The 21,086-nt window shown below is 43.9% G+C and overlaps 1 protein-coding gene across 2 annotated transcripts in view; it reads left to right on the top strand.

Annotated features, from left to right (window-relative positions):
- The window catches only part of ENTREP2 (endosomal transmembrane epsin interactor 2), a 190,090-nt gene that overhangs the window by 118,850 nt on the left and 50,154 nt on the right, over positions 1 to 21,086 (top strand). For both annotated transcript variants that reach the window (XM_082198057.1, XM_082198056.1), the window contains exon 3: positions 15,362 to 15,472. In XM_082198057.1, coding sequence (XP_082054183.1) covers positions 15,362 to 15,472 — 111 coding nt within the window. The remainder of the gene's footprint in view (positions 1 to 15,361; positions 15,473 to 21,086) is intronic.

Genomic DNA, 21,086 nt, shown 5'->3' on the forward strand with positions numbered 1-21,086 from the left:
AGGTTGGAGGATTTCAGAGCGATCATCTGTCTTGGGAGAGGCAAGGAGGTTAGTGTTGCTTTACTAATTGGGAATCCTATTTAGTGGAGAGGAGCAGATAGAGAAATGACTGTGATGTTGACCTTTTCAGCTGGCCTCTGTCTGAATTTTGCTGCTATCGGAAGAGTCCAGGAGAGCCAGTCTGCTTCTGCAGTCCTTGGGTATCTGTCCTTTAGAAATTCAGCTTAAGAAGTGATTGGAGTCTGTGAGCTTTCTTTTTTTCAAGATTTTTTGGATGCAGCTGAAGCCTTATTTACATAGGCTGGTATAGCCAATGTTCAGGAATTTAGATCATAGAAGATCATAGAATCATAGAGTTGGAAGAGACCACAAGAGCCATCGAGTCCAACCCCCTGCCAAGCAGGAAACACCATCAGAGCACTCCTGACATATGGTTGTCAAGCCTCTGCTTAAAGACCTCCAAAGTAGGAGACTCCACCACACTCCTTGGCAGCAAATTCCACTGTCGAACAGCTCTTACTGTCAGGAAGTTCTTCCTAATGTTTAGGTGGAATCTTCTTTCTTGTAGTTTGGATCCATTGCTCCGTGTCCGCTTCTCTGGAGCAGCAGAAAACAACCTTTCTCCCTCCTCTATGTGACATCCTTTTATATATTTGAACATGGCTATCATATTTATTTTTATCATTTATTAAATCTGTAGATCTCAGGGCAGTTCACAACATAAAAATACAATATAAAAAACACAAAATACATAATAAGAACAAGAACAAAACAAATCAGTAACCCCTCGCTCTCCCCATGCCTCCTCCCACAAATTTAAAAGGACATAGAGAGAATTAAGTTCTTAACCTGAGGTACCACTGTTGGTACAGACCTTGTGTGGCAAGGTGATGTCTCTGCTTTTTAAGATGCTGTCTAGGTTTGTCTTTGCTTTTCTCCCAAGGAGCAGGCGTCTTTTAATTTCATGACTGCTGTCACCATCTGCAGTGATCATGGAGCCCAAGAAAGTAAAATCTCTCACTGCCTCCATTTCTTCCCCTTCTATTTGCCAGGAGGTGATGGGACCAGTGGCCATGATCTTCATTTTGTTTTATGTTGAGCTTCAGACCATATTTTGCACTCTTCTCTTTCACCCTCTTTTTTTAATTCCTCCTCACTTTCTGCCATCAAAGTTAATAATAATAATTTTTTGCTGTTGTTGTTGTAGTTGTTGTTGTTGCAATTAAAGACCCACAAATAGAGCAGCCGACAACAACTCTTGAAAGGGCAAGAGGAATAATTTTTACCCATGTGTCAAAACATGGCCATTTATTCTGTTTAAAGCAGGCTCATCGTGATTATGGGATGGACAAACAAGGCTACCACTTGTCTTAACTTTTGTTTTATGAAAAATAGAAGAGCGTCTGCCCCACATGAGCCAATTCTTAATTAGGGCTCTGAGTATCCTGCACTAGAAGGAGTAAATTCTGCACCATTGAAGAAAAATGTAATATAACTTGAAAGCCTTAAACCAGATTTCCCCAAGGTGGTGCCCTCCAGACGCTTTGAACTACAACTCCCATCAGCCCCAGCTAGCACAGCCTGTAGGATGACCTGCGCATCAGCTTGTCACCAATAGCATTCTTGCAGCTATGATAAAACTTCAAACTAAAATTCTGTGACCTGTGTTTCTGATTTCATATATCCCAGGAGAGCAAACAAGGGATTTCTAGGCACAGAATAGGCTGCTGAATGCTCAATATTCATTATAAACTTCCCCCAGTCTGTTGCGATTGCTAACTGCTGTTTTGGAACCAGGGAAATGACAGGACAGCAACATTTGTTACCAATTTCTTCTCTTTTATATCACAAATGAAGTATTGTAGAGTGGATTTAGAAGTCACACCTCCACCACCGCAATCTGTAATCGTCAACATTTCCCTATTCTACCTCTTTCAAGTTGCTGTACGGTTTCTCTGCTTACAACTTGACTTTCATGTTCCTCTTGGTGTTTCTGGGAAAGGGGAAAATGATTACCCTCACAAGTGTGTAGTTTTCATAGCAGCATGTTTCCAGGCCCTGTTTTAAAACCTAGCTTAGTCCAGCAATCTTGCCATGCAGCTTGTTGCTCCCTCTGCTTTTCAGCATCATTAAGGTTATATTTAAGGCTACTTTGAAAGCACAGGAGAAAAAAATATGAAGTTCATTGGCCCACATAAGTAATAGAATCTCTAAAAGCTTGCCTCATTCATGGAGCCTCATGACAACCCCATGGAGAAGGCAAACCCATTTTATCCTGGTTAATTATAGATGTGTGTCTAAATATACTTTGAGTCACCATAGAAGACAGAAAAGACCATCTCTGCCAGTATCTTGGATTAAAGAGCAGTTTCAGCTTGGAGAATTAGTTGCTGATTGCCAGGGATGATCAAGTCAAGGAAGGAAGGGTGGGCATGGAATGAACCCCTTGCGTCTTGTTTCATCCATGCCACCAGCCTGCCCCTTTCCATAGATACAGGGTGTGGTCCCATTGGGAGGAAGGTGGCTGTCACTGAAATGAATCAGCTCCTCCTATGCTGCTTTTTAATCTTCTCCCCCTTCCAGCTAGTATTCCATTTATGTTTGCCTTTCTTTAAAAAAAAGATTGTAGAGTTGGAAAAGTTTCACCAGTCCAGTATCACAGGATCTTGTCAGGCAGACAGCCGAAAAGCAGCTAAAGGGTTAATCTTTCTTTGACTCCCCTCCACCCTTCCATGGTTACCATTATTGATCTTTTTTCAGCTGCTCCACTTATTTTCTCTCTTTTTAAAAATAATAATACATTTTTACCATAGTTCTTAGTACATTACAAGCATTACTCAAATCCGGCTAAAGTTTTCAGTTGTTTACAGTGTTTTCTTAAATACATTGTAAATATTCCCCATTCCTTCTTAAAAGTCTTCTCTTCCTGGTTTCTGATTTCCCCAGTCAATTTCGTCATTTCAGCATAATCCATCATCTTCATGAGCTATTCATCTCTGGTTGGAACTTTATCTTCTTTCCATCTCTTGGTGTCGTTGCATACATAATTGTTTCTGCTCCTTTGGTATCTCTAAAAGACCTAATAAAAAAGTCTCTATTTTTCCCCACAAACGTTATTTTAAACAATTTCCCCCCCAACTCATTAGAAATCATTTCCCAGAATGCCTTTGTTATCTTGCATGTCCACCACATGTGGTAGAACGTGCCTTCCTTCTCCTTACATTTCCAAGAAACATTGGAAGCAGTTCTGTACATCTTTGCTAGTTTTATAGGTGTTAAATACCACGACACATCATTTTCATATAGTTCTCCTTCAATGTACAGCATGCTGTAAATTTTAAATCTTCCCTCCATAACTTTTTCCAAGATGAAACTTGGATACTGTGCCCAATATCTTGTGCCCATTGTGTCATTACTGATTTAATTTCTTCATCTTTAGTATGTCACTGTAACAACAACTTACACATTTTGGAAAGTAACTTCACATTGTTTTCCAATAAATATTTTTCAAACTCAAAGTTTAGTTCCACTGACTATGGGTATTGTTTGAAATAAAAATAACATTATTGGCAATACATTCATTTTCATAACTGAAATTCTTCCCCCAGAGTGATAAATAGGAAACCCAGGCAGATGGGCAGGGTATAAATAATAAATTCCTCCTCCTCCTCCTCCTCTTCTTCTTCTTCTTCTTCTTCTTCTTCTTCTTCTTCTTCTTCTTCTTTCCAGGTTGCTACATAGTTATCCTTAAAGATATTTATGTTCTTAGCTGTCAACCAAACCCCCAAGTACTTCACTTTCCCCCCAATTGTCAGTTGTGTTGCTAGTTGCAGTTCATTTTAATTTTGTTCTGTCATATTTATCACCAATACTTTCATTTTGTTTTTATTTAACTTGAATCCTGCTACCTGTCCAAACTCAGGTATTTTATCTAATACCCTTGGTACAGTCACCAACAGGTTTTCTACTGTTATTACAAGGTCATCTGCAAATGCTCTCGGTTTGTATACTTTGCACCCAACTGTTATACCTTTTATTTCTTCATCAGATCTTATGTTCCTCGCCAGGGTCTGTAACACCAAAATAAACAATAACGGTGACAGGGGACAACCCTGTCTTGTCCCTTTTGTAATTTTAAATTTTTCTGATATTACGTTATTCACTATCATCTTTGCCTGCTGATCTGTATAAATTAGTTAGCCTTTCAAGTCTTCCAAGAGGGCAGAAGCTCAAACAAGTTGCTCACTAGGAGCTCTCTGTGGTGCTGAGACCAGGAGCTTTCCGTGGTGCTGACTTGTTCTGTGGGCTTCTCTGCAAGACCAGAACAAGAGCTCTAGCTCCCTTACGTTCTCTGCACCTGCCACTCCTCCCTTTTGTCCCTTAAAGCACTTTTGTCTCCCCTTTTCTCAAGATCTTTCTTGCTATTTCTTGCTTTAAGAAGAGAGCTTCCTCAACCATTCTGTCCCAAATTTCCCCTCCCTTCCTTTCAGATAACTTACCTTACCTGTTGTGAGGATGAACATGGGGCTAAAGGACCCTGTTTGTTTACCCCTTGGCTCCTGGAATGGAGGGAGGGAGGGAGAGGGGGGCATGTGTGTTAAAAATGCAACAAATAAATAAATGAGAACTGAAACCAGAGCTTCAGTAAGAAGGAGATGTCTTTTTAAATGATACAACAGGGGGATCAAAGGAGGAATTTCAAAAGGCACTAGACTTGCTGCTTAAACTACAGACAGGTGGTGAGGGACATTCACAAGGCAATGGAGCAAGATTTTAGACAAATCTCCCCCCCCCCCCCACAATTGGTTAGAAGAGAGTCACAAGAGAGAGTGATGAGTCACCCTTTCAGCTCTGCAGAGGCGTGAAGCTGTTTCCAACTGAGAGCAAAACAAGAAGTAGAAAGACTTGTTTCCTTTGGCTCTGAGAAAAACACATGAAATACAGTTTGCTCCCCTTACAAAGGACTCCATTTTTATTTTCTTGAGAGGTGTGAGAAGCTTGTCTCTGCAGAGCATTCTCTTATTTGTTCTGCGACCTTTAAATTATCTGTTGTATTAGGGAGCATGTTTAGACAAGCTAGAGAAACACATCTATCCATCGCACTTTTGATTTCCTTTCTGCGGGAATTATTGCTTGCCCATGTTTAATCTCCACTCAGCGCTGGCTTTTGTTTCATTAGTTCCTGACATGCCCTAGATAGACATATAGATAGATGGATGGAATGTTCAGTTTATAGGGCTTCAAAAAACAGTGCTGGCCAACTTGTTGACTCTGAGCCAAATCTGATTTGCAAAACATATTAATCTGTTTGTACTGTCAACAACCATACTGAATTTTAATCAAGGTACTGATAACAAGGTGGGCTGCAGTTTTTGCCTGTAAGGAAAATGCTCTTTTCCCTTTACAAGTTATGAGAGAGGCATAAAAAAGATAAAGGTAAAGGACCCCTGGGTGGTTAAGTCCAGTCAAAGACGACTATGGGGTGTGGCGCTCATCTGGCTTTCAGGCTGAGGGAGCCAGCATTTGTCCACAGATGGCTTTCCGGGTCATGTTGCCAGCAGGACTAAACTGCTACTGGCGCAATGGAACACCATGACGAAAACCAGAGTGCATGGAAATGCCATAAAGACATAAGAGCAGAAGAGCTCTGCTGGATCAAGTTATCTCATCCTCTTCTCATGGTGTCTTAACAAAACTCCGACCCAGAAGGGATCAAGGCAAGGGTGTCCATTGTCCCCATTGCTTTCATTTTGGTTTTGGAAGTCTTGCTTAGAAATATTAGGCAAGATGAGAGAATTAAGGGGATAAAGATCAAAAGGGAAAACTCTAAATTACTGTCTTTTGCTGATGATCTGATGATACTTCTGGAAATCCCTTTTCAGGGAGCGGAGTCTTATGAATAAATTAAATGAATTTGGCATGCTAGTAGGTTTTAAGGTTAATCATCCGAAAACGAAAATCTTAATAATTAAAAATAAAAGACTGATGGGCGAATGCAGGGGGGAGGCAGGCAGGAAAAGCTCTTGCGGGCTTTTCCCCAGGAGGGAGAAGGGACCGCCGCTCCCCGACCTGTTCTGGGGGCTGGGGTCAAGGGAAGCTCGGGCTTCCCCCGCCCCAGCCCAGTGGCTAAAAAGGAGAAGCCTGCAGCTCCTGGAGCGCAGCACGAATTGCCGCTGCGCTCCGGGGGCTTCAGGCAGCTATCCGCAAGCCTTCGGAGAGCAGCGGGAGTTCTCGCTGCGCTCCAAAGGCTTGCGGATAGCCGCCTGAAGCCTGGAGAGCGGTAGGGGTCAGTGCACACCGATCCCTCTTGCTCTCCAGGCTTCGCTTCGCTGGAGAGGCGCTGCACAGTTTTCCCTCTCTGCGCAGCGCCCCTTCAGCCAAGCAGGAGGAGAAATGGAAGGGGCTCCGTTTCTCCTGCCGCTTCGCTGAAGGGGCGCTGCGCAGAGAGGGAGAGCTGTGCAGCGCCCCTTCAGTGAAGCGGGAGGAGAAATGGAAGGGGCTGAGCAGAGAGGGGGGGAAAATTTTTTTCCCCTGTTCTCCCCCTCCTATGGTCCGGTGCGTCCTATAGAGCGAAAAATACGGTACATTGATACAGCAAGTTTCAAAGGTTAATATTCAATTGAAGCCAGAACTCTGTATTTTAGGGTCAAAATCAAATCAAATATCTTTAATACGGTCAATGACCAACAAGCAATTTATAAAATAAAATAAAATTGGCAATATAAGTACTATTGTACTACAGATAACAGTGAAGATATGGCCAAATCACAAAATTGGTACTTATGTTTATGACCAGGTTTCGACTTTTAAGGTTTTGAGGATTCAATTCAAATGTCATTACAGTACTGTTTATTATCGTTCCTTCGATGTTTACAATTTGAACTCCATTGCTGTCATCATTGCTCATCTTATTCTTGTTGCAATGTAACAGTACTTCGCCACAGGCCTGTTGATTTCGGGGTCTTTGTCAGCTAAGAGATGTCTGATATAGGTGTCATCTGTACTACGAGGTATTTTCCTCAGAATCGGCTCGATCAGCTCTTTTCTTGAGTCTCGATATAATGGGCAATATAAGATGACATGCCCGATGGTTTCTATTTCGTTGCTGTTACAGGGACATAATCTTTGTTCGATCGGTATTTTGTTGTATCTTCCCTCTAGAAGAGCTGAAGGGAGAGCGTTAAAGCGGGCCCTGGTAAATGCCCAATGGTGTTTGGCATTATGTAGAACTTTAAGATAGTTTGCTAGATGGGGGCTTTGGGAATCGAATAGGAGTTTATGAGTTATCGGAAGTTGACTAAAGTCATTTTGGGCTTCAATGTCCCTGAGTCTTTCTTTGATTATATTCTTGGCCCTTCCCCTTTCTAAACTTAATAAATACTCTGGGGAGAGACCATATGTGACCAATTTTCTGAGAATGCCCTTCAACCAACTAGATTGGAATTTGTCAAGAAGCATCAGGGAAAGTAGTCCAACCGGCGAGTTGTTAAGTCTTAGCCAAGTGCATAAAGTTCTTATCCATACTTTGGTTTTGATGCTGTATAAGCCCGCTTCCAGTCGTAGGGCAGCGTTTGAGACGCATTTAGGTGTTTGTAGGAGTGATCTAAGGAAACCTGATTGTATCTTTTCGTATGGGTCTAGATTGGAGAGGGAGACGAGTGGTGCGCCGTATAGTATTTGTGCTGTTGGTTTTGCAGCGAATAGTTTAATTGTTTTGCAGCGAATAGTTTAATTGTATTTTAGGGTTAATGAATACACAACTGGAAAAGTATTTGGGGACATTACTCCAATATATAACCACAGCGGTGAGATTGTTATATGCACAAAGATGGAAAGATTCAGCCCTACCCACTATAGAGGAATGGCTGATAAAACAATAGGACTTGATTGAGATGGCAAAGTTAGCGTAAAAGTCATTTATGACATTTATTAAGGACTGGAAATTTCTTATTGACTTTTTGCGAGAAGGAGAAAATGAACTTATAATATATGGATTTGAAGATTGAAAAGATAGTGGCTTGCAGAAGATAAAATGGTTGGATCTTAATGAGTGAATACTATATTTGGCTGCAGGACAGAGAATTGCAAGTCCTTTTATTTTTCTTTATTTTTCTTTGGAGAGCATGTGGAGCAACCCATATATTTATTAGACATGATGTCTAAGATATTTGGTCATTTTAGATAACCCTGGTCTTGTGAGACAGTGGAAAACGGGAAGAAAGCAAAACCAAATAGGACAACAGAAGCAAACAAAGAGGAATCACCACAGACAAATCCTGGGTAATGCAAAGATACAAGGAAGTGATATCACAATTTCTGTAAAACCCACCTGCCATTTTGTGGCATCAGTGGAAATAATGGGGACTGGTTGGGGAAGTTCAGAAGATGGCTAAGTTGTGCCTGCAATTAGAGAATGATGGAATATGTAACGCAAAGGAAAGCTAACTGGTAATCAGGACACACAAGAATTAATTTTGTGTTGGGAATATGAATCATTTTGTCCTGGATGGTAAAATCAACAACCCCACAAACAGGGTGAAAACTCCAATTACACACAGCTGCAGAACTGAGAGAGCTGCCTGGGAGACTGGTTGTGTTAACTGCATATGTAGACTGCAGGCAAAGAGAGAATTTTGTAAAAATCATACCCCAGCCCACATCCAGATCTGGAGAGCTGCAGCAGAGAATAATAAGCCTGAGCAACAGTAGAAATAATAAGAGGAGTGAAGTGAGCCCAGGGAATGCTAAGCAGTTACAGGACTGACATTGCTGTTGTCTGGGTCACTTAGCAACTGGCGAAGCAAGTGATAAAAGTGAAAGATCAGATACTTGGGAGAAAAAAGAAACTGTAGGAATTAAATAGGGGGGGGAAACCCTTTTGTATTTACTAGGGAGGAGTGGATGTCCCCAGCTCCATTTCAATATTGTTCTCTGGGCTTGCTCTGCTCCATGTCCCATTCCACCTGTATTCTAATTTACCAGAGAGAAATTCTGGCATTCATTGTGGTACATGGGCAGGTTGCTGCAGTTTTCAGCCCTGCATCATTCTTGTTTTTACAGGTTTGCAGTGTACAGACTTAATCAGACCCTTGTATAAAGGGAGATATTGATGCAGTCACATCATTGCATCAGGATACATGCTGTGCATAATCAGCACACACGTGCATTGATTAAACAGCAGCGTGCACAGCCTTGATGGAGGTTTTGATGGGAGTATGTGATTATATCACTGTTCCCTTTTATGTGGCAGCGTCTGGACTGATGCACGTATCCTGTGCATTAGTAACCAGCAAGTGAAGGGCTGCCTAACTGGATTGCAGACCACCTGAACAGAGTTTCAAGTAAAACATGGAACAGTGGCAGATAGCTGATGCATTGGTGCTTCTTTCAAAGGAAAGCCATAATGAAATCAGGGGTTTATGGCCAGGGAGTTCCAATCAGTGGAGCAACTCAAAGTTTAGCTGAGGATGCCATTTGGCTATTCTCCTACTTGAGTGGCTAGAGGTGAAAGGCACCAGAGAGAAGAAGAATACAAAAGGCTCCCTGCTGGATCAGGCCAGTGGCCCATCTAGTCCAGCAACCTGGTCTCATAGTGTTGAGACAATCAGGACATGGGGACTTCCGGGTTAGCGCCATCGGCAATGGCGGAGTTCCTCTGACCGAGAGGAACCCGCTCCGTGAAAATCGGGTCTTGCCGCCACGGCGAAGGCGGAGACCCTTTAAAGATCCCAGGCGGAGGAAGCCTGGGAATGTGGGATTCGGCTGACACCAGGAGCGCCTCCCCTACTCGCAGGGAAACCCTTTTTTGGGGATCCGAAGCAACGTGGGGTGAGTGGCGCAGTGTTTTGAACCAACCGCTACTTTTACGGAGTGAAGCCGCACAGCCGTTGCCGGAGAGCGCTGACTTTTTCCTGTGGACAATTGGACTCTAAACAAGTACCCGTGAGTAGAACGGAAAATTAGATTAAGAAACATTTTAATTTGGCACTGAAGTGGGAAGGTTCTAAACAGGAAGTCCGCCTCCCGTTTTTGTAAATAGATTGAAGCAAAAACTTTACAAGCTAAAGTCTGGAAAATCGTATATAAAGGTCTAAATCTCCTTCAGTTATTACTACCAATAACTGCTCTTGGAAGCAGGAGAAAAGGGGGGGGGTTGATTGTTCAAGCCTGCAGGAGAGAGAGTAAAGAAAGATAAATTCCCACCGTCTCAAACCTGGGAATGGGGTGTCAGAGACAGAAATTTATGGAGAAGTTCATTGACTGTGAATGGAACGTCTTTTGACAGATAGTTAAAAAAGAGAAACAAATTGATTCCAATGTTGCCTTTTGCATTCAAAAGAAACAAAATATTTGAAAAATGAAAGCAATTTTCTTTTGTTGTTTCTGCTTTCAAAAGATGGATACAAATAGAAATTGTCTCCTCTAGAGGGAGCTTGTTAAATTGTTGCTGGAGTTGATCTGGGGATTTCACAGCTGTGGAGATTAGGATCGTGAGACCAGACTCTGACCTTGAATAAAAATGTGTTTAGAAGAAGTTTTGGTGCTTGCTTTTTGCAAGACAAGCGCTTTGCTGGAGCAGCTGCATGAGAAGATGGATTTGATGACTTTTGCAGTCAAAAGGATCTAGGAGTCTTGGTTGACCACAAACTTGACATGAGCCAACAGTGTGACGCGGCAGCTAAAAAAGCCAATGCAATTCTGGGCTGCATCAATAGGAGTATAGCATCTAGATCAAGGGAAGTAATAGTGTCACTGTATTCTGCTCTGGTTAGACCTCACCTGGAGTACTGTGTCCAGTTCTGGGCACCACAGTTCAAGAAGGACACTGACAAACTGGAACGTGTCCAGAGGAGGGCAACCAAAATGGTCAAAGGCCTGGAAACGATGCCTTATGAGGAACGGCTAAGGGAGCTGGGCATGTTTATCCTGGAGAAGAGGAGGTTAAGGGGTGATATGATAGCCATGTTCAAATATATAAAAGGATGTCATATAGAGGAGGGAGAAAGGTTGTTTTCTGCTGCTCCAGAGAAGCGGACACAGAGCAATGGATCCAAACTACAAGAAAGAAGATTCCACCTAAACATTAGGAAGAACTTCCTGACAGTAAGAGCTGTTCAACAGTGGAATTTGCTGCCAAGGAGTGTGGTGGAGTCTCCTACTTTGGAGGTCTTTAAGCAGAGGCTTGACAACCATGTGTCAGGAGTGGTCTGATGGTGTTTCCTGCTTGGCAGGGGGTTGGACTCAATGGCCCTTGTGGTCTATTCCAACTCTATGATTCTATGAAAAACTTTGGACAAACGGCGAATACCCATATAGAAACCATTCAGGAACCAACCCAGGAACCTGTTTTGACAGGGCAAGTGCAAGTGCAGAAGATAATGGAGGAGGTTGCTGTTGAACCTCAAGTAACACAAATGGAGAGACTCGAGGCCTTGCAGGAGCATAAGCCGCTGTTCTTGAAGTTTGAATCTGGAGTGGACCGGGGCGGGGGTCTGGAGTTGTGAGGGCTCTTAATTTTGGAGGGACTTTGAAACATGCACTTAAATACTTTCTGGATTACAGTTTTGACTGTGGGGAATGGGACTGTGGGGAATGGGCTGATCTGCTGAGGGGAGATGGAGATATTTTTGGATTGGAGTCCCCCCGAGACCTACCCCCCAATGAGAAAGGAAAGAAATTAAGAAAAAGATCAACAAAAGACAAAGTAAAGTGCAGGTATAAACAAGAAGAAGATCTGCAGAAGGGACATGGAAAAGACTTAAGAGCCTCAGACATAAGATCACCAGGTTGATGGACTAGATGGAATGGACAAGAAGGACTGACAAAACCCGAGACCAGGAAGAAGAGACGTTGGATGAAGATTGGAAGAAAGTTTTTAAAAATTTATTTTGAGAATTAGTGTAAAATTAACAAGTATTAGGAAAAATGTTGGAATGAAACTATTTGGCTTTAGTAGAAATGATATAAGGAGTCATGTACAAATAAGTATTAAGTTTTACGTTTTAAGTTTTTTATGGTAAAATAAGGTTAAAATAAATTAAGGTAAATTGAATGACAGAATATAGTGAAAGATGGAAAGGATTTGCTGAGTTAATTAATAGGTTAGACCGTTAAGATAAATTATATAACAAAAATTGAGAAAGATGGAAAGAATTTGCTGAAACAATTAATTAAATAAGAATACAAAAAGGGAGGTGTGAGGAGGTCGATGAAACAAGTAAATGAAAGATAAAGATATGGAACATTGGATGTGTGTTTTAATGTTATTGGGGTTTTTTGCTGTATTGTTGCATTGTTTGTTATGCTTTTTCTTTTATGTATTGTAATGTATGTCTTGTCAATTTTTTTGTTGTTTTCTTTTCTTCTTTTTTCTGTAATTCTTAAATTTCTAATAAATATCATTTTTTTAAAAAAAGACAATCATGACATGAATGCAACAGCACTCTCCCATATTTGTAATTGCTAGCAACCCCCTGCAACGAAGGAATCTCAACTAAAACATCCCTGACAGATGGCCATCCAACCTCTGCTTAAAAACCTCCAAGGAAGGAGAGTCCACCACCTTCCAAGGGAGTCCTTTCCACTGTCAAACTTGAGAGCTCTGGCATGTACTGGAGCTAAACCAATAAAGGCCCTTAACTTGCGTTGGATCTTGCCTATTTTGTATCTCCTATTGTGAGGTTGCACCACTGCCACTCACCCTCAGATGTTGTTGGACTTTTATGATCAGGGATGATGAGAGTCGGAGTCTCAATAGCATATAGAGTCATTATATAGATACTAAGTAGGCCCCTACTTAGGCCACCTTGAATGGCCATCTTTCATGGATTTTTAAATCATGATTCCTGCACTGTAGGGGCTTGGACTAGATGACCCTTTGGGTCCCTCCCAACCCTACAATTCTGTGTTTCTATTTCCCCCAGCAGTTTGGGGGAGCTGAATTGCAAAAGTCCATCTCCAGCTCACCCTTCATTACACCATGACCAACACAGTAGTAGAACCCTTTCCAGCAGAACAAGGTGAAACTGAGTGGCAGTGGCATTTGATCTTGCCATCTTCCTCAAATTGCCATTCAGGCATGGATGAGCTTAGGGTTGCTCTGGGTGTTTGTAATTCTTGTGCTGTACCTTCCTTTTTTCCGCAGGCTGGAGAGCATGTTTGGAAACTGTGTCAGGTTGCGTTTCTCTCCAGTGCTGTAAAGTACATCTATATTACAGCCCTTGGGCAACATCTCTTCCTACCTGAAAAATGTGTCTTCCCTGTTCTCACACAATAGAGTAATTGCATACTGAAGTAGTGGATGAACAGTAATACAGCACTGGGGCTTTTTGCCCCCTTCCTTCCATTAGCCACTTTCCTTTCTGTGAATATGGCAGAGTGACTGTGGGGGGAGGAAGGACCGTCTATGCACCTGGGTTGTGCTGGGTGCTCATTCAGAAGGTGGGGCTACAGCTCAGGGACAGGACACTTGCCTTGCATGCAGAAGGGGCCAGCGTGATTCTCCAGCATCTCCAGTTAAAGGATCAGGGAACAGGAGAGGTGCAATCTTCTTTCTGCCAGAGGCCCCAAAGAGCTGATGGCAACCAACATGGTCAATACTGGGCTTGGCTGACAAATCATCTCACCTCCTGCAAGGCATCTCATGGTGCTGCTGTGCCAATGGAATAGTTCTGTTTCATGGTTCTATGATTGGACTAATGTGTAGAGGCAGTGGTGCACAGCATTGGGAAGTCAGGTCAGCAGTGCAGGACCCCCCCCCAAAAAAAACCCCTGGCTATTTCTGCCCTCTCAGACACAGAAGAAAGGGTTCCCAGTGTCGTGACTCCTCATCTTTGGGGGATGCTGCTGAGAATTTGGCTTGGGAAGAGGAACTGCCCTCAAGGCTGGCCTCAGATGCCCCTGCCAATGCAGAAACGCTGGTGCAAGGAGAGCCCATCATATCGGTAACCCTCTGGCCTTCTCTGACTGGTAAACAACATACAGCTTTTGAATTCAGAATCTCAGTTAATAGGTCGTTCAGGTTAGTTTTGGCAGATTCCTGCCCATGTGGAAATTGTTGCCAATGAGACTGACGGCAGAACAGGCTGCTAAGGAAGCATTGGGACATAAGGATATTGGCAGTGGAAGTCAGAAGGAGTAAGCAGCAAAGACAGTGAGAAAGACAGGTCTCTTGAACAACAGGGGAGATTTTCATATTTTCAATCTGCAAGGGCAACTGAAACATGTCAGTCTGTTTAGCATGTTGTCCGGACTCTGTGCTCTTCAGAATAGTTTGTTTAAGGTCGGGAGGATTGACACAGAATCTCTGCACTGTTTGTAGGGTGGAGGAAACAGCTGAAAACATAGCATTTAATTAATTAATTAAAACTTTTATGCTGCCTGATTCTAAAAACGTCCAGTGCTGAAATCACATTTGGGCTCTGCAGCTATGGTCTTAGAACGAAGGGTCAAGACATTAAGACATTTAGGAATGGTGCCTGAATTAGGTCAAGCAAATAGTGAGGACCCAAAACCTGCGTGATGGATCGCCAGCTGCAAAAATTAGATGACAGGAACCTGGAAATGTGTGCTTCTGCTGTAACCAACTCATTTCCTAAGAGTAGCTGGCCTCCATAAGATCTGCCAGTAAATTTGTAACATTTGTTTAGTTGTCACCTGGAGACAAATTTGGAGTAGTTCAACAATATTTCTGTTTGTTAGAAATAGTTATTTCTTGGGGATTGGGAAGTCTTCAGATGGAGTGCTCTGCTCCCTGTTTTCAGAGGCATTGGGCAAAAGGAAGTACATTTTTCATCTACTCATTGTCAGCATGAAAGGGAGATTGCGCTGCAAGAAATGTCTGTGATTGTACAAGTAGATGTCTCTCTTTCTCACGTTATGAAAGTAAGCACATGAGCCCATATACAGCATCTACAGTAAATAAATGAATGTAGAATATTAAGCAAGTGCTGTAGAGAACCTGGGGGGTTGGCCATTGTCGTCAAATTCACATCATGCATCCAAAGCGCTATGATACCACTTTAAACAATCATGGCTTCCCCAAAGAATCCTGGGGACCATAGTTCGTTAAGGTTGGTAGCAGTTCTTATAGGAGATGCCAATGACCCACCCCCAGAGCTATAATCCTGGGGTGTTTAACAGTCAGTTTCTTTTACCAAGAAACTCTGAGAATTGTAGCTCTGGGAGAGGAATAGGGGTCTCCTAACAAGGCGGAGGACAGGGGGAGAGTATAAGTTATTGCGGCCCCCTCCTTTTGCACTGTTGGGGAGGAAGAAGATGAACAAGGGAAGTTTGTGGATCTCTGGATTGCCAAGTCTTTCTGTGGGTAATTAACAGGTCACTCTCCATCTCTTTTCTCCAGATCACCTTTTTCATGCTCTTGTCGGCCGTCTGTGTGATGCTCAACTTGGCAGGTTCCATCCTCTCCTGCCAGAATGCTCAGCTGGTCAATTCCTTGGAAGGATGTCAACTGGTGAGTAATGAAAAAACACATTATATTTTCTTTTGAAACAAATACTGATTTGAAAACCTATAAAATAAAAATTACAGGAAGAAACTGAGATTTTTAAAATAAAACTGCAAAGCTTGGTGGTCATTTATTGGGAGTGATTGTCAAAACTTAAAGGTGAGCTCCTCCCAAGGGTCTATTACCATGCCCTCACAGACCTTTCATAACAGCTACCTGGGTTGCTCCTAAGGAGAATATCCGTGCAAGGATGGCTGTTGGTGGACTGAGGAGATTCTATTCATTCAGTGCAATTCTGCAGCCACCCAATGCATACAAAAATTGCACAGTCTTTCCTCTCCCACAATGACACACAAAAATGTAGGGAAATTTGTATGAATTTTGAAGGGTGGTTGTGCTTTGATCTGCATATTATTTCTCAGAGGGGCAAATTAGGCATGTTCATATTTGAATGTGAACTGAAGCAAATCAGGCAAACTTTAAGACAACTGATCCAATAAATTCCAAAACTTGATAATAGAGAAAGGACACCAAGGAATAGCCAGTGACCCCAGATAGGCAACAAGGATGGAGAATCATAGCACTGGAAAGAACCTTGAAAGTCTAGAGCATCCAGTGACCCTTCAGATATTGTGGCCTACAACTCCCATCATCCCTGACCATTGGCCATGCTGACTGGGTCTGATGGGAGCTGGAGTCCAATAACAGCTGGAGGCCATGTTGGCTTCTGCTGATCTAGTGCAGGATCTGCAATGCTGGGGTCGGCTAGTACAGCATCCTTGAAAGACGGCTATCCAGCTTTCCTTCCATTGTCAAGCAGTTCTTTCTTTATTGAAGTCTTGTCAAGTGTATAGGTGAAATCTGCTCCCTTGTACTTCCCTTGCATTACTTGCCCTCTGGAGCAAAAGGGAACTGCTGTGCTCCAACTTGTATGCAGCAACCCTTCAGATATTTGGAGAGAGCTATCGTCTCTTTCTTGGACCTTCTCTTCTCCACGCTTAATGCACCCAACTCTTCTGAGTGTTCTTCATAGGACTTGGTTTCCAGGTGGGGGTGAGAGCTGAATTTCATGTACTGATGTGAACTCTGCAGTATGCTATGACTGCAGGCTTTTGGTAGTTCAGATTTCTGGATAGTCCAGTTTTCAAATTTAATTTCTTATTGTGGGGAGGGGAGACCAGGGAAGCTACATATTTATCATTCCAGTGGCAAATGAGACACCCAGCCGTGGGTGAAAACATGCAGATGCTTAAAGAGATGTTGCAAACATGATTGCAGTTTAATCAGGGGTCTGCTTGGTCTTTAAATTTAATGAGATGTATAAATTGGTAGGATGAAGCCGTCGGAAGTGCAATCCAGCGGGGGAAACTCTGAAGAGGAAATAATGCTGATGAAATTGCAAAATAAATCAAGACAATTGTGTTACGGCTTCTTTTCTGAACACAGAGTGGTAAAAATTAGCTTTGGAGGGCAGTTTTATTGATTCTGACTCAACAATGGCAACCCAAAACACAATTAATGCCTTCTTATAGTTGCAAATGGGAAATAAGGGATATTAAACCCTAGGAAATATTAGTTGCTTTGCACTATAAAATCTGGTTATCCCTTTTCCATTTCCCTCTATTTATAATTTTAATTAAAAGAGGACCCCCTTACAGCATTTCCTCTCTTGCATCTGTCTGCTTGCTTTTTATGCCAACAGGCATATTTGTTCTCCTGGAGAATTGAAGTCACTCCACAAATGGAGATTGTGCTTCCCATTAAGATGCACAGCTTTCACTCAGGGCAATCAGGTCTGTGTTTATTTAAGACAATCTAGTAGTGTGAATGCAGCTTTTTAAGATCTAGTAATCCAAACTGAGAGATAGAAGGGCTACCTAATACTTTTCTCCACATTTTGCATTTCAGTTGGACGATTTTGGTACTCTTGTTCATGCAGCTGTTCTTAAAAGGATTCAAAAGATAAATGGCAATGGTTTTTCCTGTTCCTAGACTGGCATGTGTAACAGAGACTTGGTTGGATGAAGCAGATGGGCCTGTTCTTGCCGCTGCTTGTCCACCAGGTTTCTCTTACGCACAGCAACCCAGGTCATGTGGGCGGGGGGGGGGTACAGTGATTTTTAGGAAGTCATTAGCTTGCACCAGGCATCCTATTAGGAAGACCCAGTTTTCTGAGTGCATGTCCTGGAAGTTGGGCAATAGGGGCAGTACAAGATTCCCTTTGGTGTACTTACCTCCCCACTGCACCAGGGCTTCCCTACCTGAGCTGCTTCAGGTCGTGGCGGATGATTTTAACATCCATGCTGACACAACCTTACAAAGGGGCCACTCGGGACTTTGTGGAAAGCATGGCTTCCATGGAGCTGTCCCTGAATAAGTTTGGCCCAACTCATAGTCGTGGACATGCCTTAGACCTGGTGTTCACCTCTACGGATGTGGGTGATCTGACACTAAGTAAAAGTGAAAGAAAAGAAGTGCCATGGTCAGATCACTTCCTGGTGCAACTGGACTTCTCGGCAACCCTTCCCCTCTGCAGGGAGGCGGGACCGATTCAGATGGTCCGCCCCCGCCACTTAATGGATCCAAATGGTTTCCAGAGAGTGGTAGGGGATGTTTTATCCCATGTTGATGGCCTTTCAGCTGATTCCCTGGTGGCCCGCTGGAATGCGGAGTTAACCAGGGCTATCAACCGTCTGGCTCCAAAGCGCCCTCTCCGATTGCCCTGTGGTTTTCACCGGAGCAGAGGGCGATGAAACAATCGCTGAGATGGCTAGAATACAGGTGGCGGAAAACTCACTCTTAATTGGAACAGACATGGGTTAGAGCTCAGCGTCAAGGCTACCACGTGGCAATAGCAATGGTGAAGAGGATCTTCTTCACCACCTCTATTGCATCTTCAGAAAACAGCAGCAGGAGACTCTTTCAGGTGGTTCACAGTTTAATGGAACCACCTTTCCATCGGGGCCTGGTAAGGATCCCAAGATCTCCTGCAATGATTTTGCAAAGTTTCTTGCAGATTAAGGCGCTCAGATTCAGAAAGAGATAGACTCCACCGTGGGAGAAGGGCTGGGGCGGGAGAGTGCTAGAGTCTTGTCTAGTCAGGTTGCGTGGGATTAATTCCAATCTTTTACCTCCGAGGATGTGACCAGGCAGACAACCATCTGTCTCCTTGATCCTTGCCCATCCTGGCTCATAAAAGTAAGCCAGGAAGGTCTGGGCGGTGGACTCTGTAGGGTGGTGAATGCTTCCCTCTGTGAGGGAGCCTTCCCAGGTCCACTGAAAGAGGCGGTTATTAAACCATTTTTTTTAAAAAACATCTTTGGAATCGTCCAAAATGGCCAACTATCACCCAGTCTCAAATCTTCCATTCTTGGGCAAGGTGATTGAGCAGGTGGTTGCTGGACAAGTCCAGGCATGCCTGGAGGATGCAGACCATTAGGATTCCTTCCAGTTGGGATTCAGGCCTCATCATGGGACTGAAACTGCCTTGGTCGAGCTGGTCAGTGATCTTGGGCAGGCTAGGGACAAAGGGTGTAAACAGTTTCCTAGTTCTGCTGGATCTCTCAGCGGCCTTTGATACAATCGACCATAACACCCTTCTGGACCGTCTAGAGGAGCTGGGGGCACTGTTATACAGTGGTTCCGCTCCTTCTTCCTGGGCCGTGTCCAGAAGGTGGGGGGGGGTGAGTGTTCAGACCTCTGGGCTCTCACTTGTGGGGTGCCTTAGGGTTCCCTCCTCTCCCCCATGCTTTTTAACATCTACACAAAGCCGCTGGGAGATATCTTCAGGGGGTTTGGGCTGGGTGTTCATCAGTATGTGGATGATACCCAGCTCTACCTCTCTTTTTAATCAGAACCAATGAAGGTCCTGTGTGAGTATCTGGAGCTGGTTGGAGGATGGCTAACAGATTGAGGTTGGATCCTGACAAGACAGAAGTACTGTTTTTGAGGGACAGGGGGTGGGCAAGGGTGGAGGACTCCCTGGTCCTGAATGGGGTAACTGTGCCCCTGAAGGACCAGGTGCACAGCCTGGGAGTCATTTTGGATTCACAGCTGTCCATGGAGGCACAGGTCAAATCTGTGTCCAGGGCAGCTGTTTACCAGCTCCATCTGGTACATAGGCTGAGACCCTATCTGCCTGCGGACTGTCTCGCCAGAGTGGCGCATGGTCTGGTTATCTCCTGCTTGGACTACTGCAATGTGCTCTGTGTGGGGCTACCTTTGAAACTGACCCAGAAACTACAACTAATCCAGAATGCATCAACTAGACTGGTGACTAGGAGTGGCCACCAAGACAATATAACACCGGTCCTGAAAGGCCTACATTGGCTCCCAGTATGTTTCTGAGCACAATTCAAAGTGTTGCTGCTGATCTTTAAAGCCCTAAGCATCCTCGGCCCAGTATACCTGAAGGAGCATCTTTACCCCCATTGTTCAACCCGGACACTGGGGTCCACCTCCGAGGGCCTTCTGGCGGTTCTCTCACTGCGAGGTTACAGGGAACCAGGCAGAGGGCCTTCTCGGTAGTGGCGCTCGCCCTATGGAACACCCTCCCATCAGATGACAAGGAAATAATCAAAGATCTAACTTTTATAAGACATCTGAAGGCAGCCCTGTTTAGGGAAGTTTTTAATGTTTGATGTTTTATTGTGCTTTTAATTCTGTTGGGAACCACCCAGAGTGGCTGGGGAAACCCATCCAGATGGGCAGGGTATAAATAAAAATACGGTATAAATAATAAATTGTTGTTGTTACTTTATGAACACATATTCCAGTATGTGACTACAGCAATTATAATACAAGGATCCCCCCACTTAGATCGGGGATACGTTCCAGGCCCCCATGCATACTTGAAATTGCATAAAGTGGGGAGCACCCTCTAAAATGAGTAAAAAAATGAGTAAAAAAAGAAAGAAAAGGAATCAAAATCCTAAGAAAGAAAGGAATAAAAATATCCTAACCGGAAATAAAAACGCAGGGCTAGGGTAGCATCCTGGGGGAAGCCCTCCCTGGTCCAGGGCTCGCCTGTGGGCACCGCCATTGTCACCCTCCTCTGAGTTTGCCCATCAAAACAAAAAACAAAATATGGTCTTTTACAATTAAGGGGAAGGACCAAGCCAAGCCAAGCAAACTTGATGCAGCTGCGGTTGCCGTCTTGCAGAGCGGCAAGGCCAGGGACTGCTTCTCTCTCTCTCTCTCTCTCTCTCTCTCTCTCTCTCTCTCTCTCTCTCTCTCTCCTGCTCACGGCTCCGGCTCTCCGATGGCAGGGGGAGGTTGCTAGGGGGTGACACTCGACCAGGCCTTGGAGGAGCACCCTAAAAGTTGGCTCCAGCAGGGCTGCAAGCTACTGTGGCTGCTGGAGCTGGTGACTTTGGAGCGGGTCTGTTGGTTAGCTGGCAAGTAGTTAGCCTTGCCCCAGGTGCAAAAGAGCCGGGCACCAGTCCTGGATGTTGGAGTAGGTGGCCCGTTGGCGTGCTAGAATCATAGAATCATAGAGCTGGAAGAGACCACAAGGGCCATCGAGTCCAACCCCCTGCCAAGCAGGAAACACCATCAGAGCACTCCTGACATATGGTTGTCAAGCCTCTGCTTAAAGACCTCCAAAGAAGGAGACTCCACC

This window comes from Podarcis vaucheri (genome assembly GCF_965113315.1).
Source record: "Podarcis vaucheri genome assembly, chromosome: 14".
In the NCBI taxonomy this organism is placed as follows: Eukaryota; Metazoa; Chordata; class Lepidosauria; order Squamata; family Lacertidae; genus Podarcis; species Podarcis vaucheri.